The 27850-nt window shown below is 40.4% G+C and overlaps 1 protein-coding gene across 1 annotated transcript in view; it reads right to left on the reverse strand.

The window, feature by feature from the left end:
- Positions 1-1461: 1461 nt before the first annotated feature.
- Positions 1462-27850, reverse strand: part of CPQ (carboxypeptidase Q) — a 137961-nt gene continuing 111572 nt past the window's right edge. The window contains exon 7 of the mRNA XM_009891836.1: positions 1462-1960. Coding sequence (XP_009890138.1) covers positions 1800-1960 — 161 coding nt within the window. The 3' untranslated portion in view covers positions 1462-1799. The remainder of the gene's footprint in view (positions 1961-27850) is intronic.

Below are 27850 nucleotides of genomic sequence, written 5' to 3' on the forward strand. Positions count from 1 at the left end.
TAAATGTAAACCGCATAGAAAAACCCTTCTGAATATCTGACGTACAAAGTGGCGTACCTTGAGGGAAAAAGATGTAGAATGCAGTTCAGGAAATAGTCAGTAATATTCTGTGAAGGTCAAAAGGCTGGATTTAGAGACAACTGAGGATCTGTCAGCAGTGAGCACCACCAGCTATGCTCGTCAAGCACATCAGAAAAAACAAGCATAGGCATCATGCCTTGAAAGCAGAGGAAATTTTTGCTAACTTTATTTCAGTACCGTTTCTTTAAAAAGAAAGAGCAGAGTACCTCCAAGCAGCTTTCATGTTCCTGAAATGATTTGGAGGGAAAATTGAAATTTTTAATAAATTTGATGTAAAACCGCTATTATCATGGTAAACAGATATCATGGTTATTAATTCTATAAAAATGAATGGCTCATCACTCAGCTATTGCTCAACTACAGAACTGATTAACAGCATCAGGGACTGCCTGCCGTTTGGTTTAATATTCCGTGTTGATAGTTACGTTGGTTGTTTGGTGTTGATTATATTGCAGCAGTTATTCACATCAGTAAGTTTGCTTGTTGTAAAATTTAAAAGCACAAATGGGGACCAAGTCACAAAGAGATGAGCAGAAATCATATGCTTTAAAATATTCCCCAACACCAGTTATATCTTCTCTACACATGCCCCTGAAACTCATCTGAATATTCATAATCTTTGAGTAGGAAAAAAAAACAACCCAAACCAAAAAAAACAAAGTATGCAAGAATCAAATTCCCAGATTAATTCCTCTGTCAAAATGCATATGTACGAGCATCTTCTTGCCCGGCTTCCAGCAGGGGAGGGCATCCCAGCAAAAGAGAGAAGATGGGAATGGCTTTCAGCAGCCTGATCAAAATCTGCTCTTACACTTAGTTTGGATATCAGCTGGCAGGTAGTGAAGGTCACAAATCACAGCTGTGATGCTGATTCTGAAACATCACGGCATTTCAGAGAAAAATTGCCATACGAAATTCTCTGCATGTCACAACGGCGAGTCTTCCATCAGGAAGCTTTCTTCCTGAAGCTTCCACACATACAGCTTTCCACAGGGAGGTGCCCGAAGAAACACAGGAGATCTGGGAGTCCTGTGGTTGCCTTCATATCCTCTGTGTCCTGGTTTATCTGAGCCTCATGTGAAGCAGCCTTTAGGAAGATTTAACAGTGGGAGCCAAATGAACTATTAAAAGCCATATTATTTTGGCATCTTGACCATTATTTGACCATTTTACCATATATTACCATGAAAACAGCCAAGATTAACTTGTCCTATAACATATAGGACTTGTCCTATAACATAGGACAAGTATAGAAACTGCAGTATTATCTTGAGATTGAAAAGAAATAGCTGTTGTATTAATAGTACATCATCCTAATGCATAGAGTAAAAGACAGAAAACAAACCCACAAACGTGTATACTAACTCAACACATTAATTATTCTGATGCAACAAATTTATTTGGTATATTTTTCCTGCTGCACAGGATCACTTTGCATAGAAATGGTTATTATATCATAGTCAAAGAGGTATCATACTTTCATTAGGAATTTAAAAAGTACTTAAAAGATGAAATTTTAAGTGAAAATCACAAACTGAAGATATCAAAACAGCAAAAAGAAACAGGAATGTGTAAAAGAGCATGTGCTTTGAGGAAAACCGACATAATAATGCATAAAATCAGGGTGGAAAACAGAATTTCCCACAGCTGAAGACCACATGCGTTAGTGGACTCACGATCTTTACTGAAGAGCAGAAATCTTCTTTCTTGCAGTTTTATTACCTTGGCAACATCTCCTCCATGTCAGCAATTACATAGGAGACAACAGTCCAAACAGCAGCACAGAGATTCATCTGGTTTGGATCCTGAACTGTCATCGTGTCCCCTTGAGAATGATGAAACCAGAAGTATTTACTGAGGTCATCACGCAAGCTGGCACCTACAGAGAAAAATGGGCAATATTCCATTATAGGAATACAAATATTTAAAGAGGAATATAAACTTGAATCCATTCCTGGGCTGTTTATGATTAAATCCACATGCAACTGTATAAAGTTCCGTATAATAACTGCACAGAGCCACGGCGTGTGCAGTTTGTAGGTTTTAGGTTAATTGACTTGAGTGAGCACGAGGCAGCAAAAACTCACACCGGGGAAAAGCCTACCTTCCCCTGGGAGACTCGTTTCCTTAGCAACAATATACATCCATTTCCCTCTAAGACTACCAGACTCCAAGCAGGAAAATCCCTGTAGTAACCCCACATGCGGCGGTGCTTCCTCCATTCATCCCACTGCTCTGATGATGAGTTATGACTGAGTTACGGATCTGCTTCTGCTTTTGAGCCTCTGTTCATCACAACGATGTGCTGTTTCTGAGCAGTCTTCCAGATAACCTGGGGTAACCCAGATAGCCCAGGACTACAATACCCTTGCAGTTAGGAGTCCTGATCAGCTGGGACAGAAGCAAGTTGGGTGAAACCACAGTTCTTCCCATTCCCATTCAGGAACAACTGATTCCCTCTGGGGGCATCAGGCAGGGAAAGGACTACTCTTCCCCAAGCAATTGGTGGGCTCAGGGAGCATAAATAATGCTGGTGAGGCATCACTCAAGGCCCCAAGAAAGACCAAAGCCAAGAGGAGCAGGAGAAGCTGCTGTCCCACCGGATGCTGCAGCAGACACACCAGCGGGGTATTTTCGCTCCGGCCACTCTCTGCCTGGTCCATTCGCCACCAACACTCTCTGACTCCCTGTCCCTTTGCAATTTCTTCTCTCACAGTTCATTATCCCTGCCTCCTCTTCTCTGCTTTTATCAACCTCCATCTGCTTTGTTTTAATCTCAACAACCCTCTCATCATAACAGAACTCCACCCCAAAGTTTGAAAATAAGTAAACATGATGTTTTCCCCCACCACACTGATTGACTGCTTGCGATTCCTTCACCTTGATTCCCTTGGCCTGCTCGTAGATCAGGGCTAGGAGGTGCACAGCTCCCACCTAGCACAACAGGACCCCCTCCTCACTTGATCATCCAACCCAGAGAACAAGCACTGATGTGAATTCATGAGTAAGAGCTACAGGCCCCGGGCGGAAACACAGACTGAGGCTATTCCTACCGTGCCAAGTAAGACTGAAAAAAACCCAAGATTGTTTGATTACAAAGATGAAGTAAAAAAAATTATTCATATATTTATTTACACGCCGTGGAAATCAGTATCAGATGATGAGGGCTTTGATAAACTCATGTGTGCTCATAAGACTTACTGTTATGATTTTTCTTGGTTTCCCTGAGATGCCTGAAGCCTTTGAAGAGAATGAAAGCAAAATTTCTCACAGCATAACTGTACATTCCTATAATACATATCTTTTGATCACTCGTATAGCCATTCAGGACAGAGTCCAGCTCTCACTGTGGTTAACAGGCATGTTTCTATCGCTGTAATGGGAACTGACTTGGACTGCTTGTTCCACTGCTATTTTAGAGAACCGGAAAAGAAAGGTAATGCATTTTTATAACTCCGTCCAAGATGAAGATCCCTTCATAAGAGAGATGATACGCAGAAATACCAAATGCTGTACCATGTGGTTTATACAGTATTGTGACTGATTTTATTATAAGAGGCTCTTCTTGCTCTTAAGAGACTTGTTTGTTACCGACTTGAGGCAATGCAATCCCACAGAAGTCACTGGGTAGGTTACAGGTGCTGAATTATGTTCCTATAAGTTTAGCATTGAATTTATGTCAACTCGTATTCACTTTTAAAATTTGATTCTGAATTCTTTAAAATACATACAACCAAGCGTTGAACTATGATAAATTCTTCAACTCATGGACTTCTGCACTGCAGACACATTACAAGCTAAGCCACTGAGGCAAACCCATTACAATTTTTGAACACTTTCATGAGACTCAAGACAAAAATTGGTTGCCTGGAATTTGTCTTAGACATTTCACTAACCACAGTAACAATGGATTTACATTTCATCTCCATGAATGGAACAAGGATAAACATCCTTTGCTTTGTAATGTTTAACTCCATGAAATGCGGAAATAAATTTCTTTCTCTAAATTGATTTTAAAAATCAGAAAATGATCTGACTTTGGCATCAAGCTATTACTGCACAAGAAACATCATTGTGTGTGAGTAGAGAGAATATTGAAGGATCCCTAAACTGGCCGTGCTGTCTCTTTCATGTCTTGGGCTAGCATTGAAGCCAGTGACCTGTAAACATCTTGTGAGACTAAGGAAAAGACCCTAAGAAAGCAGTTTTATCCCACGTAATTAAAAACAAAAGTGAACATCCATGTTCTTGGCTTTGAGCACAAGAACAGTTTACAGCCGAGGGCCCCACACAAGCTTCCAGACATGAAACAACAGGGGCACAGATATAACTGCAAGTAATTTTCATGTCTCCTGCTCCAAACTTGAGACTCCTCCATGTTGATGTTATCTGCCTGGAGATACTTACAGCTTCCAGAGGTCGCCAGGCTGCCACAAGACACTGAATAACATCCCTTTGCCACCAAATGCATCCAGGACTAAGATCAACCCCTGCAGATGACCATGAAGAGGGAAGTTCTGTGGGGCTTTGCAGACTGCAGTCATGTTGGGTTACCTAAATAAAGACCGTGGGATCGTACAGCCCCTTTTCTAAAAAAGTAACGGAAAAAGCAACGCTGTGTGCACAAGCAGCCATCCTACAGAAGGCAGGGGCAGGGCAAGAAGAACTCTGCATAACGCTTCAAACAGTGAGGTTTCAAAGTACAGTAGCTGGCTGACCAAACTGGATCCTCGATAGTCACTGTATTATTAACCCTTCTCAAACAAAATTTGCCTGGAAGACAGACATGCCACTTCCAGAAGCTTGAAAGAAACAGGAAAAATTCACCTAGACACAAGTTTTAAAGCTCCAATTGCTCCAGTTTTGTTCTTTCACACAAAACTGATCTAAGGGTGTTTTTTTGTTGTTATTATGTACCATTTCCCTCAGGAACAACAGCCAGTAACAAATGGAGCTTTATTTTTGCCAGCTACATAAGCTAGCAGTCAAGTAAAACAGATGAGTAGCCACTCGTCTCGCAGCCCTGCTATAAATTATTCACTCGTCTCCATGCTAGCCAGCTAGAAAGGGGGTAGTATACAGCCTTAAAAAAGTCTGAAAGGTCTAATTAAGTACTTAAAAATCCTCAGATGGGAGGTGTTATGTAGGTACACATCGCATATTTAATTCTGATTTCTAGGTGGAACCAATACTCAAAAAGAGAAACAAGCGACAGGCTGGGAGCTCCGCTGTCACGTTTTATGTGCTTTGCTGCTTTTCTGTGTTTGCAGAGCAAGAACACCCATAAAGAAAAAAGGGACGTTTGCCAAACAACCCTCTTTAATTGTCCTTTTTCAGTCGGTTCACATTTACAGTGATGCGAATCACATGAGGAACACTGCTGGCCAATAAGACATTCAGTGAGAAACTGCTTCTAGCTGGATGCAGTAGATGTTGTGGCATGGAAAAGGGGAATGTTAAAACCCGCTGCCAAAAATGCTGTGCTTATTATTTGAATGCATCAAAAATACTGGAAATTAAAACCTGAAAATAATTAATCATTTACAGCTTCAATAAGATAATAAAAAGATCATTCATCATTCCATGACAAAGTGGCAGGAAACCCTCTTTAGTACAGTGGTCCAGCTCAGCTACCTACTGGCAGCTACCTAGTGCCACTTGCGACGCCCCAGGTGTTTGGTGGGACCCCTTGGCATGGGTCCTGAGTAGGGTCAGAAGCAAATACTCAGTAATGCATCCAACCTCTCAGGCTGGGCTTTCTGGTTTCTTTGTCGTGGAGGTTGTGGGTTTTTATTTTGCTTTTATTTTTCTGCTTTCGACTCCTTCTGAGACTGTTTCCTTCCTGACCTATTAGTGAGTCTGCACGCTGAGCAGGCTGAAGGTGAAACCGATTTTGTCCTCAGGTTATACAGCAGGGCAGCACTTGCCAAACAGACTGATTTACTCCATACATGTAATAATTTTAAAAATATGCACAACCAGCATATGCCCTTTTGTGACTAAATGTATTGGAAACCCAGATTGCACTGGGCAGCTTGAGGGGATACTGGTGTCACCTGAGCTCACAAAATCATTAGTCACAGGGGTACCCTCAGCACACCAGGTAGGTGTCCTGGGATCAAATCCAGCTCCCAGGAAACATACTGATCCTAGGTATTGCAGGCCTGCTACACACAATTCTAATATATTCAATTATTTACCCCTTCTCCCTTCCTCAATTGCTGCACCTTCTTTTAAGACTTGCCAACTTCCAAGCTTTGTCACCAAGTGCAAGTGTTTCGTCAGGAATTGGTTCACTGTCGTGCAGTTGTGAGAAAAATAATGCAATGGTATAAAACTGCACCAAAGCAGCCCATTGCTTTTTGTTTTGTTAACGTGAATTATGGTCACTGCTACCAGAAGCAACAACTAAACATAACAACTGTGGTCTGTCAAGCTTTTGCTGCTACCTGCCAACCCTGCCACCCTCTCTGTTTGTCCTGTTTGTGACTTGCCCAAGGCACTGTCATGAACATGCCAGCAGGACCTTGTTTCCTAGCCCCAGATGGTGACTACCTCACGGGGCAGAAGTAAGATACGCCACCTCCTGTGTCACTGCACCGGGGGTACCATCTCCAGAAATGGCATCTCTCCATCTACCCATCTGGAGCTCCTTACTGGAGTCCAGCCCAGGGCCACTAAGATGATTAAGGGACTGACGCATCTTTCATATGAAGAAAGGCTGAGAGAGCCGGAGCTGTTCAGCCTGGAGAAGGCTCAAGAGGTATCTCATCCATGTGTATAAATACCAGATGGAAGCAAATGAAGAAGAGGGAGCCAGGCTCTTCTCTGCAGCACCGATTAAGAAGACAAGAGACAATGAGCACAAAACAAAATACATGTGATTCCATCTGAACACCACAAAACACTTTTTTACTGAGAGGGTGGTCAAGAGAGGTTGTGGAGTCTCCATCCATGGAGATACTCAAAACCTGACTGGGCATTGTCCTGGGGAACCTGATGCAACTGACCCTGCTTGAGCAGGGGGGTTGGACAAGATGATCTCAAGAGATGTCTGCCAATCTCAACCCATCTGTGGGACTCTCTGACCCATGGTGCCATTTCCTTGGCTCATTCAAACATCTCTTATAACAGACATACCATAAACAAATTCTTCAAGTCAAGCTACTCTTTTCTTGAACTCATTTCTTGAGTCTCTGCGTAACCAGCTATTTCATACACGGTTTGATGCGCCACATAAGGCAGGTAAAAGCAGATGCTTTGGTAATTGATACTGACAATGTATTTTCAGTAATCAGCTGTGTAAGAGTATCTTGACAAAAATACACACACACACACACGTTGAGGAATTCTGAAAAGCAGCCCATCCCTTCTAGCTTCTGATCTCAGCATGAAATGCACAATGTGAATATTAATTAGCTGATGACCAGAATATTTACCTGCCTTACAACATGTCCACATTAAACACCAATTCTTCACACATTAATAAACTGTCTGGAACATTTCTTCCTTGCCAACTTAAGAAGATGTGATGCTGCTATTGAGGTAAGATGATGAATGAACCACAAAATGAGTACTGAGCATGTCAATGATGACCATTGCTTCTTGTCAATCACCCTCAGGCACTACTGCCTTCATATGCACTGCTGTGCTAAGTCATCATTAGATTGAACTCTAATGCTAGATATGTAAGCATTAAAATTATTGTCAGTTGTGCAAACAATGTTATTGATTATCAGAACGATTACAAAGGCAGTTTCCATAAAACACAGGTATCTTCAAGCGGAAAGCATATAGTAACTCTCGAGTTTTTCAGTGTAAAACATTTTGCATTACATTCCTCCCTACATTTTCTTTCTTTTCTTTTTTTATATCCTAAATAGCATTTAATTGCCAAAGGAAGCCAAATCTGAGTCTTGAAGTCAGTATATGTTTGCTGTACAGCCCTATCAATGGCTTTCCAGTTGTCCACTTTCAAGTAAACTTTGCAATGCAACAATTCCATGAAACTTTCAAATATGACGGGAATTTCCCCACTGCTTGTGTAATCTCTCTTGGGTGTGCTGGGTCTTCAATATTACAGTTACATCTTTGGGATACTGACCTCTACATGTACACTGCCATATATAGTGAAGTTAATATGCTAACGAATTACAATAATGTATAAATTTTTAGGTTTCATTTTACAGTAGTCCCTAGGGGAGCTGACAGAATTGCCACTCCACTATTTTACATAGTATATATACCTCTCCAAATAAAAAAGACTCCAGCTCAGAAGAACATACACTCTAAACAGACAAGAGGGACTGCAGGATGAGAGAGGCATGCAGAGATGAAATGGCACATTCATTTTCTCACAGTAGCTGAGAAAGGAGTAGATGCCAGACATCTGAGCTGAGGCCAGTGCCCTGTTGAGCAAGCTGTACTTCCTCCTAACAGCAAAGTTGGAAATGCCTTAACAAGGAATATTTGGCTCAGTGTTTCCAAAAGTTTACGAAGCTAAAAGATGCAAAATCTTCATACTATCAAAGGTACTGCTTGTAGTAAGACGTCAACACAAACACCTGATCTGAAAACTTGTTTTTATTTCTGCAGTGATTTTCCTGGCTACAAAAAACAGATTCCCCCCCGCCTTAAACATTGCTGTTGTTTCCTGCTTTTTCCTTAAGAAACAAAAAAACTTTACTTCATTATCGAGTTTATTCCAATCTCCAACTTTTTAATGCCCATGACACTATTCAGGAATGTACTAAGAAACTACAATGCCTTGGAAATAAAGCAAGACCTGATGAAATATATATGCCTTTTTCCTTTACACTGAATACTTGGAATTAGGAAAAAAAAGAGGCATCACAACCTTCTGTGCAGTTAAAAACTGTTATGCACCAGGAAAGCATAAAATACTGAAGACAAGAAGCAATCCCCTCCTCACACCAGAGTGCTAACTCAGCTTTGTGGTCCTATGAAATGGGGGCGTGGGGGTACGCATATGTCCATACACATATAGCCTCCCACTTCTCATAGCTGGAGGATTGCTGCCCCGGGCATTTTAAAAGGTCAAAACTGCAGGGCAGAAGTGGGAAGACGCATGATTTTTCCTTCAAAGGATATGTGTCAAAGAGCAATCAAAGGACAAGAAACAGATAGAAGATCTGAATGGGAATATAATTGAATTCTATTTTTTATTTTCATTTTGTGTATTTTTAAAGCCCAGCACAGTCACAAATCTTCAATGGTCAGGCAGTAACCTTGCTGCAACGGTAGTTCTGTTTGGGATGGGTTGGTTGGAAGGCTCCCCCCACGCCACAGCATCCTCGGTGCTGCAAGCCCCGTGGAGCGCGTGGCTGCTTGCGCGAGGTGTTGCACAGATGTTTTGTGAGCTGCCCTCACTTAATTGCAGCCTTCAGAACTATTATTGTAATGAAAACCCAATTATTGTAGACATGTATTGCATGCATTTTGGTGCACATATTAACCTCTTCTTTCGTGGGATAACCTGTAGTTGATAGCTGGCTTTAATGCCAATTATTTCATTATCCATTTTTCAAGTAAGCAGAAGCAATGGAGAATGCTAATGCTGTTTAGTGGGGCGCTGACAGCATTAGTTCTCCTGTCATTTAGTCTCAAATGATGAAATTACAGGCTAAGTTGCTTAAGTTTCATGGCTGCAGACACTGAAATAGTTTCCAGTACAGAGCTTATAAATAACATCAGAAGCCCTGCTGTTTCACCTCCTGAGTCATTCTCTCAAAAGTCTTTAAAATTCATGATTCAAGCAACAAGGCAGAGGGAAAGCTTTCAGATGGTTGTTTCAGTGGCTAATTAAATGAGACTACAGTGTAAGGGAGACAATATGAAGTGTGCATTATTTCTTGTTTTGCTTAATGCATTTGAGAATTAATCCTCTGGATACACTAAACAGACTAAATTACAGCTCAGGATTATCACAGTTACTTTTGCAATGCATTAACCTTTCACTCAGTGCAGCAGAGGACGGGTGACAGCTGGGGATTCAATCTGAACTCGCATAAAATCCCGTGAAATGAGGTCTCAGGGAAGGAAGTTGTTCTAGTCCATAGAGCACAGGTTGACTAGACTCTAAAATAATATCCTAAACAGCCCTTGACTGGAAAAAAAAAACAGCAAACAGACAAAGCTTCAACCATAAAAGGCACTGGAAGCTCTTCCTCCACTCATCCACCCACTGTCACTGCAAGACTCTTTTAAAAAAAATAAAAGAAAAGAAAAGGGCTGGTCTTGCTACCTTGGTCTTGAACATCCGAGCACTGCCTCAACGCAACCCCACACTTGCAGGCTGGCTACCTCTGATAGAGAGATTCTCCACAGGCTCATTAATCCCATTTCTGAACCATTTTGGAGCTGCCCACCACAGCTCCCTGAGAAAATGCACTGTCTGCCTGAGCACTTCATGAGGGCATGCTATGGTTCTCACTTTGTGAGCTGCAGAAGTAGCACCCTGCCTTTCTTTGTTCATGTTCTCCGTACCATTGATGGTTTAATACATTTTTAACACACCCTATCTCAGCAGCTTTTTACCAAGCTGAAGAGTCCTCCTCATATGGAAACTATTCAATATCGCTGAGGATGCAGGCTGCTGGTGACTATTTGTCTCACTTTTTTAATTCTCTTTCACCATTCCTGAGACAAGAAGCCCAAACTGCCCACAAACACCAGTGTGTGAATGGACTCGTGATGTGACTGCAGCATACCACAACACCTCACCTAAGGATGCTTTCTGTTCCTTCTCTCTTCCTTTCTTGGCAGCACAAACCACTGTGTATTTTACCATCCCTGGTTACTGCATTGACAACGTCAGACAATTATCCACAGTGATTCCCAGATGCTTCTTCTTGAATGTAACTCGCCTGGATCCCATTGTCGTGTATGCACAGCACATACAATTACTCTGCATTTATTGACAATGAAATGTCGCTGGCTGCTGTTTTACTTAGGCATTTCTACTATGAGATTACTGTCACATTTGCAGTCATCATCGGTTTTGATATGAAATATTTGTAGTAGCATCCTGGTTTGAGCAAACCATCAGCAAACTTTGACTATTTGCTATTCACTCCCTTTGCAGCTAACACTGAATTTGATGAACATCCAAAGACCCCCAAAAAAGGTGGCTAGGCAGCCTAATAAAGCCTTTCTCCTTTATGAAGACTGACAATTTATTTCTACCTTCCTTTAATCAGGTATTACTCTGCAAGAGGAAAATACCTCTTATCTCACCATAGCGTATTTCTCTAAAGGTCTTTGATCCAGGAGCTTTTGAAGACTCAACTGTACTTTGCTGACCAGATCCAACTACAAAAACGATTATAAACTCCTCTGAAAAAGTCCTGCTAGATTGATGAGGCATGACTTCTTTCTTCAAAAGCTACATGGACTCTTCCATTACTTTTGTATTTTCTGTTGTTGCAGCCCTTCTCTTGGCTCTGTGACCGCCTTGGTTCAGTGATCCACAGATCCCTATTTAGGGGACTCTCTACTTAGGGCATTTCAATTTAGAAGGGTTATATACCTGTATTAGATGGCTGTATATGCATGTATATATGCTGTATATTTTAATATGGTTTATTTCATTTGTGCTTTCTTTAAAATGAGGTATATGGCTACATGTATCATGTAGAGACTACTTAATATATGGCTACATATATTATTTAGAGAGTACTTAACAAAGTTGATAGTTTTAAAATTGGTCACTGGATTTATAAATCCTTTACATTTTGCATTCGCTTTTAAACATTGTGTAAGATGGATGAAAGTAATTGTAAAATTGACAATTTCTCTAATTTAGAATTCTTTTTCGTGTGTTTGTTTATCCCTCAGCTCAGAAAAGCAGTTAAAGTTGGAGCATGTGATTTATTTTAATGCCACTAAGCTTTAAAAGTCACACACAAGGGTCAAGTGAAGTATTTTATAAGACTGGGACCCTTTCCTAACCAAATGCATTTCTGTATGTCTCTACACTCTTTGTATATGCACCATGTAGCTGATGTTATAAACCTGCTTAGAACCCAAAGTATTGAAGTGCTTTCTTCACCGTCCTCTGCTAGCCAAAGAGCTCCCTGCTAACGCCCAGCAGTAGACACTTGTTCCACCCTGAGCGAACAGCTTCCAAACCACCCCAGAAATTCAGTGGAAACAGGCACTCTCTGGACGGTTTGATTGTCAGATATGGGGAGAGGGAACTGTGAGAATGACCCGCATATTGGCATTTTGACCAGCACTTCTGTTTGTAGTAACTGTTTGCGTTCTCTTACGTTTCAATCAGTTCAAGAAGCTTCCACGTATTTTACAATCGACGGAGCTATTTCCTAAGCCAAACTCACAATCCAACTTAATGCAAGACTTCAGGTCTGCTTTCCCAGGGAATGCTGGAGATGGAGAGGAAACGCGTGGCTTTCCCTTGAAGTTTCCTTCAGGCTGTAACCTCCCCTCCCAGATACGATCACAACTGGATATTTAATCACAAAGTTCCTGAAGGGTGCTCCCCAGCAGGTAGCTGACTCCCAGAAATACCAATATTCATAAGACCCAACTAAGCAGAGCTCTCTTCTGCCCAGATGGTGAACAAAGCTTGTTAATGACCATCCTGGTGCTTAACTAGTTATGAAAAAACAAATGGTCACCCTACAGTAAGTAAAACACACCCTAAGACAACTACAAGTCTGTTATATTTTATATCACATAAACAGCAACTGTGCGTTTATACAACCACACCAACAGGATGAGCAATGGTTTTTACTCTTCACTGTCATACGCCATTGAGATTACCAAACTCTTCAAGGTTATGGTGGATTTTAGATGTAGGACCACTGGACAAGGCTGGAAGAATACAATGACTACGATAATAAAATATTCTTCAAAATATCTGTTGTTAATCTGATTAATGCATACTTGAGTTTCAAACCAATATAAGTTATTTCCTGATAAATGTTAGATGGTTCAGATACTGGTGATGAAATACCTCTTTCATTTGATCTACAAATCAGTGTATATTTAGCTAGTTCACTATTAATAGCAAAACAGAGAGGTACTTGAAACAAAGTTCAGATTTGATCTTATTGCAAGGTTCCGGGTTGTTCAGATCTGAGAGTTTTGAGCCATTTCTGAAACAAAACTGTAGTAATCCTTCCCATTCTTGTCTACAGATCACGTTGTCCCATGGGCTGTGAACACAAAGTAGCAGCAAGGAAAATAAGCAATTCTAACGATTCAATGTTCTTAAGCAATAAATTGCATATTTTTATCAGCAAAGCTGAAAAGAAACAATATACACTAACAAAAAAAGACACCTGCCACAACACTGTTGTCTGCAATCTCAGAATCTTTCTCTGTTTTAATGTTTCACAACGTTACATGGAGCCCATTCAGAAAAGAAAAGGAGAAGTTAAAGGGAGGGAAAGAACAATTTTTCACACCACCTCTGACTCTGCAGTGTATCACTAACTGTATGTGGGCTCTGGCTAATCCACACAGCAAAACTCATCCTAGAAGATGACAGAGTAAATAAAGCAGTATCCCTAACTAGCATGATTCCTCCGACCTGTAAATTGGAGTTGTTGTGATAACTCTTTCGCCATGGTGCAAACAGTGGCAAATGTATTAAGAGTGAAACAGAAGTCATACAAGCTTAGAAAGAACACTAAGAGAAGCTGACAATTAATTTTAAGTTGAAAGGTTAACCTGCTTGCTTTCAGCAACAGAGCCTCAGTCATCCCAGTTTGTGGAAATAGCATTTGCTTTAAAGACAGGCTTACTGCATTCTCTGCACTACCATGCACAGAACATGCTGTTTTCTTATTAATTTGAGGGTTGGTTTTTTTTTTTGTTTTCATTCAAATTAAATTTATATGGGTGAAGGCCATATTAAAAAAAAAAAAAAAAGGCAAAGACTGGTTGGGTGAAACTTTACAAAAGCAGAACAGCAGAACAAGGCACCAGTGTATCCAACTGCCCTGAATGCCAAGCTGCGAGAGTAGCTTTGAAAATCCTCTTCCAGATGCCATCAGGCTATCTCTATCACAATCACATTATTGCACAAATCAAGAATCAATACGTATTTTTCACCATATGGGAATAAAAGTGTCCAAGGCCCCGTTTTAAATTATATGCTCAGGTTGCTCAGTGCAGCTTTTACAAAAATTTCATCAGCAGCTCCAAATGGCACAATGTTTTACATACAATGCAACAAATGCAGATAATTTGATAGCAGTGACCAGACTCTACATAACACAGAGTAAACAAACCTCTACTAGTTTAAACATTTTGATTCGGATGTAGTAAAAAAAATCAAGTGCAAACACCCTATTGTAAAGCTGTTTATGGCGTTACATGCAAACACCACCTATAGCCTAATGCAAAAGGGAAAAAGAGACAGTGATGACAGCAGTTAATAGCTTAGAACAAGTGATGTGTTCTATGCAAGATTCCTACTGAATGATTACAATGATTTTAATAGACAGAAGCTAGAATTTAATACATTCCTTCAAAAAATCTTAGTCTCCACACTGCTACAGTTGCCTTTCATAGGAGGCTCCCTATAAGCAAGTTTTCATAACCAGAATACAATTTGACCAGCACTTGGGGCACTAAATCCAGATTAGAGGGTTTTAGATCTCTGTCCTCACCAGCCTGCCTTTCTTTTGGTTACTGCACTAATATACACTTCTTCAATCAATTAAAATGCTTCCTATTCTATGTTCATCATTAAAGGAAGTCTGAGAATATAGGTGAACCTTACAGTCTATATCAAAAAGTTCAAAATACTCAGGTTTCATTGGAAAAGAGTAGATGTGACAATTGGTTCCTTTCACATACATAAATTAAGAACTTTTTTTACACAGCAAACACATACATATAACACATATACATATAATTTAAACCTTTCAGGTGCCAAATGTGCACTTGCTAAATAGAATGGCATGCTGCAAAATTAAAAAGGACTGCAATGACGACTCAGTCAAACTGGAATTAAAGGTCTTACCTACAAATAACAACTGAATGAAAAATTTTTACACTCTGGCCAATATTTATTTTACTTTCACATCCTCACTTTTACATCTTCACTTTAAAACTGACAGGCATTTGAGAGTAAAGAAAAAGAGGCTGATTTTTCTCCCTTTAAGATCCATCGTTGCAAAATAGTCTTGCCTGATTATTGGTTGAATAGTTTCCATTTCCCACTCCTACAAGGACTGACACAGAAGAATAACTGGCAGCTCTTATTAGTCCTGGGTAGCCCAACCTCAGGCTTAGCTAGTATCAGGTTCCTCAGAAGAGGTGAAAAAAAAAGCACCACCTTTTCAGAAATGCAGCCACTGAAAGCAGAATACATTGAATGAAGAAGTGAAAACTTTTTGCTGTCACATATTCCTTTCAGGGTCAAAAAATAGACGAGTGAGACTTTAAATAAGTAAATCATTCCAGGTGAGTACAGTCAAATTGTTCCCAAGCTGAGAGACTGCCATCACGTCCCACTGCTGCCAGCAGGGTCCACAGCTGTGACTCGGAAGGTGGCTCTGGGCTTGGAAAAACAGTGTAGCAGAGAAGACAATAATAATTACTTCAATAATTAGATTCTGTCTTGTGCTGTGTATTGAGAGCCCAAGGCTTATCTAGAATTAGAAGTGGCACCCAGAGTACCTTTACAGCCATCTATTTTAGCGAATGGAGCAGCCAAATATCCTCTTCTTGAAACAATGAAAGAGCAATCACAATTTTTCCTATCTCAATGAATTTTAAATGCATTGCAAATCAAAAAGGAAAAGAGAATGACCAGGGAAAAGCAGTAAAAGGCATGGAACAATGCTACCCATGACGGGGACATGTATTCAATACCGTCCTATCTTTTTACTACAGAAAGGATGCTCTACACCTAAAACAGGGAGGCAGGTGTTTTTGGCCAGGTAAGCCGTAAAGAGGGCTGAGAGAGGGGCCCAAGCCATGATTTGCACGTCTCGGGGAGGCAAAGCCGAGACACGGCTGGCTGGGGAGGACCGGCACAAGACATGGGCGAAGCAGCGATGCTGCCTGTTTCCACAGAGGCAGGAGAGCTGGCTCAGCAGGCAGGAGCTCTCGTGCCTGTTAAATTATTACAGGAGTGTTTCTTAGAGCTCTCTTAGCTCAGGCCCTGAGGACCGTGCACAGTCCCTTCTCACTTGCTCTCTAATTAGAAACTTGAAGTCATTACTTGGGCCAAGGGATAGCGAAATGAAATTGTTACTAGGCTGAGTATAGCGAGTGAAAAAGTTTTTACAGACACCAAGATAATGTTCTCAAAAACACTGCACCATGTCTCGAAATCGTTTTGCCATTAATAGATTTCCTGGCAGCTACTTGTCTGACCAAAACAGAGGAGCTCTGTGGAAAAGAAGAAAGCAAGCAAATGACATTTTTAACTGCGTGATGATCCCTTCTTTCCCCCGAGTGTCCTGAAATAAAATACATAAATGCAGAGCACTTGGAGGCTTCAGCAGCATCCAGTGCATGTGCTTTTAATTGTGACTGCACATTAACATCTGCCCTAAAATCTAGCCAGCAGGTTTTGGTGGACAAGAGAAGTACCCATTAGTAATTAGGAAGAGGCAGGCAGACTAATTAACTTTCCTCGATGCTTCCCATTTAGCATGTCTTAGGGATTTAAAATTAAAGAAGGGTATAATTTGGGACGTTTTCAGGATTAAGATGTCTAAAACTTGTCGATTAGTTTTAGCTGCACAATGAAATCTGTTTCTTAGCTATAAGTCAGAAGGGCTGAAATTGTTCAGGCCAAGGAAAGAAGCTGCTGCAGCGGAGCGTCGAGTCTCTGACAGGTTCAACCCATGCTTCTCACACCCCTGCACAGCGAGAGGGTGAGAGCGGCCCCGTCAGAGCCCATCTCCTTCATGCCGCTGGCAGATACGTGCTCCAGAGGAACGGTGGCTGAAGAGCGGAGAACAATTTTCAAGGCTGGCCGTGACACTTCTGTGCAAAGAGCTTAGGAATCTCCCCAGCATGGGGGAAGAGAGAACACCCCAAGAGCTAACTTAGGCGTTGCCAGTACTAGGGATTTCAGTCATTAGCGACCATCTATTTCTGCAACTTTCCGCGTACAGGCTGTGCACAGAGACAACAAAATGAGACCACGCTATGGCTTGCTTGAAACCGGTGTAGATTATGTAGGTACATACTGCAGCCTACAAGGCTGCTCCCTGTTTCTCAAGGAGCTGCTATTAACGCAAGGCCCCAGGTCAGCCAGTGAGATGCACCAGTGAAAGCCTGAATGCTACAAAAACAACTGCCCAGCCTTCAGCAGTATTTTTCTAAAGGCATCTTTGGGTGAGGGGTCTGGAGGATAAGTCTTATGAGGAACGACTGAGGGAACTGGGGTTGTTTAGCCTGGAGAAGAGGAGGCTGAGGGGAGACCTTATCACTCTCTACAACTACCTGAAAGGAGGTTGTAGAGAGGTGGGGGCTGACCTCTTCTCCGTGGTGAAAAGTGATAGGACGAAAGGAAATGGGTTCAAGTTATGCCAGGCAAGGTTTAGATTGGATATTAGGAAAAAAAATTTCACTGAAAGGGTTATTAAACATTAGAATAGGCTGCCCAGGGAGGTGGCGTATTTGCTATCCCTGGAGGTGTTTAAAAATAGGGCAGATGTGGTACTTGGGGACATGGTTTAGAAGGGGTTTTGTCAGGGTAGGTTAATGGTTGGACTTGACGATCTTAAAGGTTCCTTCCAACCTCAACAATTCTATGATTCTACATCTACACAGGGCCTTAATTCTGCTCTGAAATACAAATGAAAAGACACTAACAACTTTTTTTTTAATCTCACAGAATCACAGAATGGTCAGGTTGGAAGGGACCTCTGGAGATCATCTAGTCCAGCCCCCCTGCCAGAGCATATTCGCCTACAGCAGGTTGCACAGGGGTGTATACAGGTGGCTTTTGAATATCTCCAGAGAAGGAGACTCCACAGCCTCTCTGGGCGGCCTGTTCCAGTGCTCTGTCACCCTCAAAGTAAAGAAATTTTTCCTTATGTTCAGATGGAATTTCCTGTGTTCCAGTTTGTGCCTGTTGCCCCTTGTCCTGTCACTGGGCACCACTGAAAAGAGTCTGACCCCATTCTCTTGAGACCCGCCCCTTAGCTATTGATAAGCATTGATGAGATCCCCTCTCAGTCTTCTCTTCTCCAGGCTAAACAGACCCGGGTCTCTCAGACGTTCCTTATAAGAGAGATGCTCCAGTCCATTGACTGTCTTTGTAGCTCTCCAGCTCAGGTTTATTTTGCTTATTTCAGCGTCTCTGTAATTTGGAAGCAAAGGGCTGCTGCTGCAATGTCTCATTTGCTTGCAGATTTGGTTAGCATTTTTAAAGCACAGAACAGAAATAATAGGCAAGGAGTCAATAATTATCATTGGTATCATTAGTATCTCCTGCTTATCTCTGGCCTAAATCTGGAAACCAACGAAAACATGCTTTCATTTGAGAGTAGCTAGCCTGGAAAGCTGAAAGCCTAAGACTCCACTCAGCACTACCCCAGCCCCTTCATCTGCCCTCTCCCCCTTCCCTTCCCATCTGCCTTACACCACTTTTCAGCTCGGGCCGAGCGCTCAGCGGGAAGCCGCAGGAACCTAGCTACAGGACGAGGGCCTCGGATTTATATTATCTGGAAACAAAAGCTCAAAGGAAAGACTGCATCATAATTTACATCTCACACATTAAATAACACACAGAAAGTTCCTGCATCTAAAAGGCCACTGACTGTTAAGAGTACTGTGAGCCTGCCTACCTGGATTATTTAGGACTATTTAGACTATATGCAGACTGGCGCTACTTAGAACATAAAAATAGCCGAATTGGGAGGAAAACCAAAAGTTCAGCCAGCCTGCTACCCTGTCTCTGGTAGCAGCCAATGTTGTGAGAAAGAATGGGAGAAACAGAGTCTCTTCGTTCCGTATACGTGTTCAGCCATCAACAGTTTATGAGCTTTTGGAACAGGAACTTGCATTCATATCACTGTGTTGCACAGCCTTTGCTGGACCTTTCTCCCATGCAATAGTCGATCCTTTTAAAATTTATGTTTGATCCTGGTCTCCCAAACATTCTGTGGTGCTGATTTCCTCCGTTCAGTTAGTTATCCATTGTCCAGAGAAATGTGTCTTTTTGTCTTAAGTCTGTTCTCTGGTTAGTGGTGATGCTCTCATCCTCCAGGTATATTATAAAAGGTGGACTGTTATTCTCTAAAATGTAATAGGGCACTATCTATAATAAAATGTTATAGACGATAACTATTCAGCTTTTCTGTGTTCTTCAAACACATCTTCTGTACTTTTCATTTTTTTTTCAGAGATGATGATAGTTTTGATGGTGGCTTCTACCTAACGACATAACTAGACAATTTGATAAAACCTGGAACTAGCCTGGTTCGTGTCTGCATCAATTTCCAGGGAATAGCTTGTACAGTATAAGGACTGTTTTGCTTTGATTAAATTACTAATTTGTAACCCATATTATCTTGTTGCAGTAATACACGACACAAAGAACGGCAGTTTCATGGAATCCTTAAGACAGGCAGGCAATGAAAGGCAGAGCTGGGAAAAGTTGGGCTTTTCATTTTGCAGCAAATGACACAATTCTGCTTTTCTCTTTTCCCAAATCAAATGAAAATAAAAGATACTCCAAAGTTTTCTCACAAAGTGAAATAAAACAGCAAAACCAAATATTCCAATCATGCACGTAATCTTGACTTAATACATATGTGAAATAAAAACCTTCAAGAACAGTTTCTGTAATTGTTGTAAATTTTAACTAAATGTTTATTCTTAGTTGAATTCACCATTCTGCTATCTTCTATTACAATTTCATCAAAATAGATCTTGTTTATGCAAATCAGCATTTCTCAGTATCTTTCCTTAAAGGCTTAAAGAGCTAATTTACCTACAGAAACTTCCGCAATGCATTCTAACTATGAAGAAACCCTGAAACATACACCTAGGATCAATGCTTTTCATGCCAGTCACAAAAGCACTGTGATCTCCAGATGCTACCAGAATATCATATGATCCAGCACCTCAGCCTGTGTCCTCAGTATACATGATGGCTTCCTTTCAACTAACTTTCAGATCCCGTATAACATGTATAAAAGCTCGAAGTAATGTTAAACACTGAGGACACCAGAAGAGATGAAGAAAATTATGTATATTCTAAGGTTGGTCCAAACTGGATGGACAGTGTACTTAGGGAGTAAAAAATGGAAGGATGTATAGAGTGGAGAACCACAAAGGTCTGAGGTTATTTGTTATTTTCATTATAGACCAAAACAATGGAGTAAGGTCTTCCTACGCTAAGAGATGACACCAACCAGGGATGTACAGCAGGGACACTGAGGGCAAGATGAGAATTTGTTAAGCGATCTTCACAAACTGGAGACACTTAAAAAAGCAAACCAGGATGTTGATCAGTAGGGGCAAGTATAAACCAGTACACCAAGAAAGGAAAAAATCAACTTCATATAAAAGCCTGCCGCAAGAAGAAAGAAATAACCATGTCTCTGGGTTCATAATGGAAAGAAAAGAGAGCTAATGCACTTAATTTGCAGCAGGAAAGACTTAGGTTAGATACTAGAAAAACCTCTCTAAGCACTAAGAATAGCACTGGGACAGACTGGTTGGTTTATAATGTTTCCATTATAGTAAGTCTTCAAAAACAGCATAAACAAACGTGAAAGAAACAACACAGGCACTGGCAAGACCATTTTGGAGCAGAGGATGTTTAGAGGCTCTCTAGAGACCTTCTTGCCAGCACTGTGGGTCTTTGAAATCTCATCTGTTTGTATGCATTTCTGAAATAGCTTCTCAACAGGCTACAGATCATCTTTCTCCGGCGCTTGAGTTGACCCATGACTACAGCCAAGTTTGGCCTGCGAGGCAGAGGGAAATTCAGGATCACTATTCCAAGTGGACCTTGCATGCAGCATTAAACTAGACATAAAACTTCTGGAGTAACCTCATTGCATTTTATGAACAGCCCAGAAATAAGAACTTTACATCAGAAAAATTTCCCGCGCCCAAATATTTCACATGAACTGCAATGCACGTGTACGTGGAAAATGCTGCGAAAAGTCCCACCTCTAGAAGTCTCTCATTTAGGGAGTACAAGGCATAAAAATTTTTGTTACTGTTTTGTGACTTCACCAGTGCTAAGCTGGTTTTTGTTTCTTTGCATCTGTCTGCTCAGAGGTAGGCAACCGAGCATTGATGTTTCTCAGCCTGCTCCCAGCACCTCCACCATGCTTTGGTTGCTGTTGCTGTGGGTTTGGATTTGGGGAAGGGGGGAAGCAGGCAGGCAATCTGGACATCCCTTCTTTAGGAAAACCCACTTTACTTTAGGGTTCTTCACAATAACCTCTGTCCTCATACAATTTTAGTTTTCTGTCTTGTGTCTCTGCTTACTTTTGTAAGTTGCTTCCAGTAGCTCCCAGCCAGTGAGGTGTTCAGGTGTTACACATTCCCGAGGGAACTGGGGATGACTGTAAAAGGCCAGTACTCTTAACCTCTCTGCTCATAGAGATGGAGAGAAACCAAGCTGCTCAAATTCTTTCCCCTCCGGAATGCCACATTATTGGTTTTCAACTGATTCCAATTTTAAAATCCATAAACTTTTTCTCACACACGGATGATCCCAACTGACAACAGATGGATGATTAAGCCCACGGACAACAAACTTGCTCTCTTCTTAGTAGCAGATGAAGTTGTACATTTTTAGGAGTAATTCACGATCCCTCAGGAGTCTGGAGACCAGAGTCTGAAAATCCCTGCTTTCAGCTATTTTTTTCTTTTGCTTTCATTAAAAACAGCAGCAACAACTACAAAAATTCTGCTGTCCCAGAAAGTCATTGCTCGGGCTTAATATAGCTAATAGAACTGAACTCTTTTAAATTCTAAGCAACAGGAAAAGTGTGCATTTTCTTTGGTGGATTTCCAAGCCCTACATGGTGATTGAGACACTGCTGTCACGGGCACCGCAAACAGCCGAGAGCTGTGGACAGACTGGCCTTGATGGATAATAACTCTTAATTAGGTTTTCTGGCTCTTTGGGTGGAGAACTTGCATAAACTGGTGCTCACGTTGAGGTGCATGCTTTGTCCTTGCGGACAGATTTGTTTACGTGTCCCTAAAATACATTTGTAGGAAGCTCTTTCCACATACGCTGCTATTTTCTTTACACGCATCCACAACATTTGATCAGGCAAGGCTGCTCTCATGCTAAATAAATGCAAGGTCTGATGATTCCAGCAGAAGATCGACCAGCTTAATTAGGAAGGTGTTAAAGACCTCTTCCTCTTTATTGCACCTTACAGACAAAAAATAGCTCCTCAGTACCCCTCAGGTAACTGCTCTCATTAGGGAAATGGAGGAAGTGTAAATTGTTCGGTGCTGATGGCAGCTGATGTCATAGCTAGAACAGTAATCCCACACCTTCTCTCTTGCATTCCTACGCAGCCCATGATCCTTTCTTGAGGATTTGCCACTACAAAATACAAATGTATATTTAGTTTCTTTCACATTTAAGTGTTTTTCTGTGGTCTATTCCATGGTTGAATTGACTGGAATTATTGCATGAAAACACATATAATATCACTGGAGAGAGAGATATCTGTGAACAAAATCGGTGCTCAATAAAATCTGCTCTTCAGAAATTCAGTAGCCCTGCAGACCAAATCTGTAAAATCAGTTTTGAAGACAAACAGTTAGAAGGTTTCCCATTCCGAAGTTTATAAATGTTAACCATGTCCTGGAGAGATTGCCACTGAAATAATTTTGAACTTGCTGCTTTGAGGAAGATATCTCTATAAATGATTTCTGAGCTTTGTATTTGTTCAGCTAGGTCTACTATCAAAAGCATTCTTCAGAAGCCTCAGACATTTACACCTAAAATGTCACCTGCCAATGCAAGCATGATGTATTTGCTGCTTAAGGAAGGGACAAGTTTTTTGAGTACTATCTAAAGGTCTGTCACTAAAAAGCTTTCTGATCCTGGATCAAAAACATACTTGGTTCAAACCTCCAATGTGACCTGCACGGTCAGTCGAGATGTTTTTACAACTTCCTTTCCATGTAAAACTCTTAGATTCCTTGGAAAAAAAAAATGCTGTGGGAATGCCGTATTATTCGCTATATTAGCTATAATGAGTAACGAAAGAATAGTAAGAAAGTAATTGCTGTGGTTTAAACTTTAACTGTCAGGTCTCTGCCTGGCGGCAAAGTTGGGGATAAGGGGAAACAGGTATTTCTCATGGTATAGGAAGATCAAATTAGGGATTGTTTAAGTAAATGGACCATATAAAAATTAATGGGACTGGATGGGCTGCACGAGGGAGTGCAGGAGTCAATGCCACTGAGTTGTTGCTTTCTATTATCTCAGAAAAGTTGTGGCAATCAGGAGAAGTCCCCAGTGACTGAAAAAAGGCAAATGTTATGCTCTTTGTAAAACAGAAAGCACCATGATGCAGAGAACTATAAGGCAGACAAACTAACCTCAGTCCCCAGGAAAATTGTGGACTGGAGGGATGGAACAAAAGTGGGTGGAAAACTGACTGGGTAGCCATCAACAGCTTGAGGTCTAACTGGTGGCTGGTAATGAATGGTGTGACCCTCAGGGGTCAACACCAGGCTAGTACTCTTTGCATCTTGAGCAATGATCCAAATGAAAGGGGCGGACTGCACTGTCATTAAATTTGTGGAAGGAGCAATTGTGTGTGCAGGAAGGCTGAGCTGCTGTTCAGAGAGCTCAAAATCCAGGAGTGACCTGACCAGAACCTCAGAAAATTCAGCAAAGACAAAAACAAAGTCCTGTACTGGAACAGGACAACCCACTGCAACAGTACGGGCTGGAGGTGCACCAGCAGAATAGGACCAGCAGTCCCTGCTGGACAAGCAGCATCAGTGAGGCCCTGAGGCAATGAAGGTAACATATGGGGCTACATCAGCAAGAGCGTAGCAAACAGGCCCAAGAAAGTGATTTTTTCTAAATGTTGCATCTTCTTCTGGGACTGCAGTACAAGAAAGGTGTGAACAAAGCGGACAGAGTGGACTCACTCTAACATAATCACTCTGGCTGGCCGATCAGCTTGTTTTCATCATTCTTTATCATTCCAATAGCAATTACATCAGCTGTGTTTTCTTGTAATTTTAAATTTGATTCCAAACCACCAATGGAAACTCTGAGTAGCTGAGGATGTACCAAGCCCTGAACAATCCCATTAGAAACACTCATCATATGACTTCATATAGGAAACTACTTGGCGAGCTGCAAGCCAGATCTTAATCCATTTAACCTGTGTCTCCCCCATCAAGAGCAACTTACACATGGTCTTCCTGGAATGCTACTGAACAGTTTATTTTTTATTTGGTTTCTAATACTGAAGCCATTACAGTTTGTTTTCCAGGAATGAAATCCTTGAATCTACAGATATTTCTGCTGTTGTTCCTAACAGCCATTCTGCATCATTACACATTTGGTGAGAAATCTCCCAACATTTCCACACTATGAAAGTGTGTTATTTTTCCTACAGCCAAATTCCAAGCAAGAAAAAAAAAAAAAAGGGGGGGGGGGGGGGAGAATCAGATTTAACTATCACATTTTTCCATTGGCGAACACTTTCCAACTCCAACTTCCTCACAGAACACAAATTAAACCCTTTTTTTTTTTTTCCCTCCTTACTTCATTATTTGCATGAGCTTCAGTGAAGTTGGGGACAGTTCTAGGAATAAGGCTTAACTAACTTGTACTTCCAAACTGCGTATTTAATATGTTAACACTGAGCTCTGTGTTTTAAAGTAGGACACTTGTTTTTTTAGGATCAACAAATGGCAAATGCTTCCATATGAAAAGAATATTCCCACCCACAGAAACAGAATTCAGCTTTCCTACGCAGCAAACAATAGAGAATTAATATGCCTCTCAGAGGCACAGCCAGAATAAAAACAAACCACACCCCAAATCCAAATGAGATTTTCAGTTAGATATTTTCAGTGTTTCTTTTCTGAGACAGAGCATATTTTCCTACTCACAAGGTGAGTGGCAGGAGTAAATTTATTGATGATATTTGAAATGTTTAGGAATTTTCTGTGCTTACAGAAGGAACCTATTTAATAACAGGGTCTTTTACGTCAATCCACCTCATCTAATTTTTTGAAGAGTAAGAATCTAAAAGTAAGGGAAAAAATCAACCTTAATACAGAATTAAACAAAATATCTTTAAGAGAAAGAAGTCCGTGAGCCAAGAAAGTGCAAGAACCATTAGAATGTATTATTTTATTTAAAACACCTTATTTTAAGTTTTCATTACTAGATTAATTAGCTTATTTATTATTTGCACAGAGCTGAATGCACTGGAACAGTTTTACTTCTAGGATTCTAAAAGCCAATCAGAATGTCAGTGTTTCAAACTAATTTATTGTAATTTTCATATAAGATTATTTTAAAGCTGCCTTGTCTCAGTTTTTTGAAAGATAAATTTAAGTACTATGTAATATCAGCTACTTAACCCATGTGCAGTAATTCTTAGCTTTTAACCACTGAGAAAACTTTGTGAAATAAACTGCATCACAGATACTGAATAGAATAACTAGAAATAAAATATGAAATTCAAGCTGTTCAGCAATATATGATAGAGTTTTGCAAATATTTTTGGTTTCATAGGATCAGCAAATTAACAATAGCTCTATTTTTTAAATTGTAATTAGGATTATCTAAACGTACAAATCCAAGACAAGATATATATTTTCTGATATTGAAAAAGCTACTGTTTGAAATGGGTGAGGCTTAAATCAGGAAGGAGGCATTTCATTATGGAAAATGCTTCTAAGATTTACTGGAAGATTCACAGATTTTTTAAGGCCAGCAAGACCCATTACATCTAATCACACCAACTGAATAACACATGGCAAAGAACCTCACCTCATAGCTACTGCACCAAGCCCATTCCTTGAATTACTCTACTTTTTGAAGGACACCCAAGACTTCTTTTACACTTTCAAAATGATGGAGAATTCACCAAGTCTACGAGGTGCTTCTGTAGCTCACTAACCTTATTAGAAGAAGCTGTTTGCTTTCTTCCACTTTGAATTTATTTAAACTCTGATAGACTGAATTACTAATGGACTATTTTTTAAAATAAGGGAGAAAGGTGCTGTGGTTAGAAAAAACGTTTCCCAGCCTAATGTGTATGCTGTATTTGAGTCATCACTTAAAGTTTTTTGTTACTCTGTCATCACTTAACATAGTTTTGCATAAACGAAGAGAGATTTAACATCTCTCATTTCTCACTGTAAGGTACGATTTCTAGACTTTGAAGTCTTCCTGCAGTTATTCTGTGATTTTCTGTGATTTTGCTTTCACTAAAATGTCACTAATAATGAGTGAAGTAAAACTACTTAGTACTATCTGCTACTAATTGCAGCATTCGCCCTTGATTGTGTCAACCTTTCTCTTCTTAATATTTTTATCAGTCTCAAATAAATTACCCTTAAAACATATTACTGAACAGTGAGAGCTCATAGCTAAGGTAGACATCAGCAAGCTCACTCAGAAATAGTCTTCATTTTTGTCAAAATAAGTGTGAATGAGCAGTTTTCAAGTATTTGCTACAATCATGAATTATTTTGCCCCAAAGATGACACATTATTTTTGACTTGACAGGACCACCCTGTGCCCTTGCTTTAGAAATGTATATGCTCTAATGAGAAAAGTATTACAGAGGCCTTCTTAAAACTACCAGTAAAATTTGCATTCCGGCACTGTGCCTAATCACCCAACTCCATCCCTCCCTCCAACAGTACTCTCCCAGCTGTGTATTTGCATGGTCTGCGTCTAGTCTACATGAAACAAAGAAACTTGCAGTTCCAATGCTTCCTGTTAATTATTAGAAGTAGTCCCATACTCCAATATGCCAAAACAAGACTGTAGCCCAAGCAGAACAAAGGTGGAAAGAACTGTATGTAAAATACAGACAAGCTTTTCTGGTAGTCAAATAGCACAACTAATAAGAAAACCTACCATAATTTACAGACTAGTCCTTTCACTAAATGATTAGTCTCAAAGACTTTATTAACTTTATTAAAATCAGAAAAGGTCATATGAAAGGGTAATATAACTGAGATAGTATGTTAAACTACGAGCCTTTTAAGGTATCCACCTTCATAAAAAGTTGCAGCATATTAAATTTATTTAATTACTCTAGAGTAATTTCTAATTTCAAAAGCCCATTTTTATGGAACAATGATAAATTAGAGCATAGATGAATTATTTTACAGATTAATACACACAGTTCTTTCTGCAATCAAGATTTTAAATGGTTCTAATAGCTGTAGCACTTATAGTAGGTTCTTTAAGTGCCAAGCAATTATAATTGTTCTCTTAGCATACTGGTTTAATTTAATACCTCCCAAGTTGCAGAAAATTTGACTTCTGCAGTGGAACACACTCATTCACCATATTTCCTTTCGGAATGATAAAATAAGATATTTAAAAGGAAACTAATGACCTGGAAAAAGCAATACAATGTTGCTAATTATCACAGAACAGTGCTGATGTATCTCAGACTCACTGAAATCACGATTCAGGCGAGACGCAGGTGTAGACCATACACTCCTTACCCCTCATTTCCACACAAAACTAAACCAGGACCATACTGGTTGGTGGTGTACTTCAACACATGTCCAGAGCAGTGGAAACTCAGCAAGTACAAGA

This window comes from Charadrius vociferus, unplaced genomic scaffold (genome assembly GCF_000708025.1).
Source record: "Charadrius vociferus isolate BGI_N301 unplaced genomic scaffold, ASM70802v2 scaffold15, whole genome shotgun sequence".
Taxonomy (NCBI): domain Eukaryota; kingdom Metazoa; phylum Chordata; class Aves; order Charadriiformes; family Charadriidae; genus Charadrius; species Charadrius vociferus.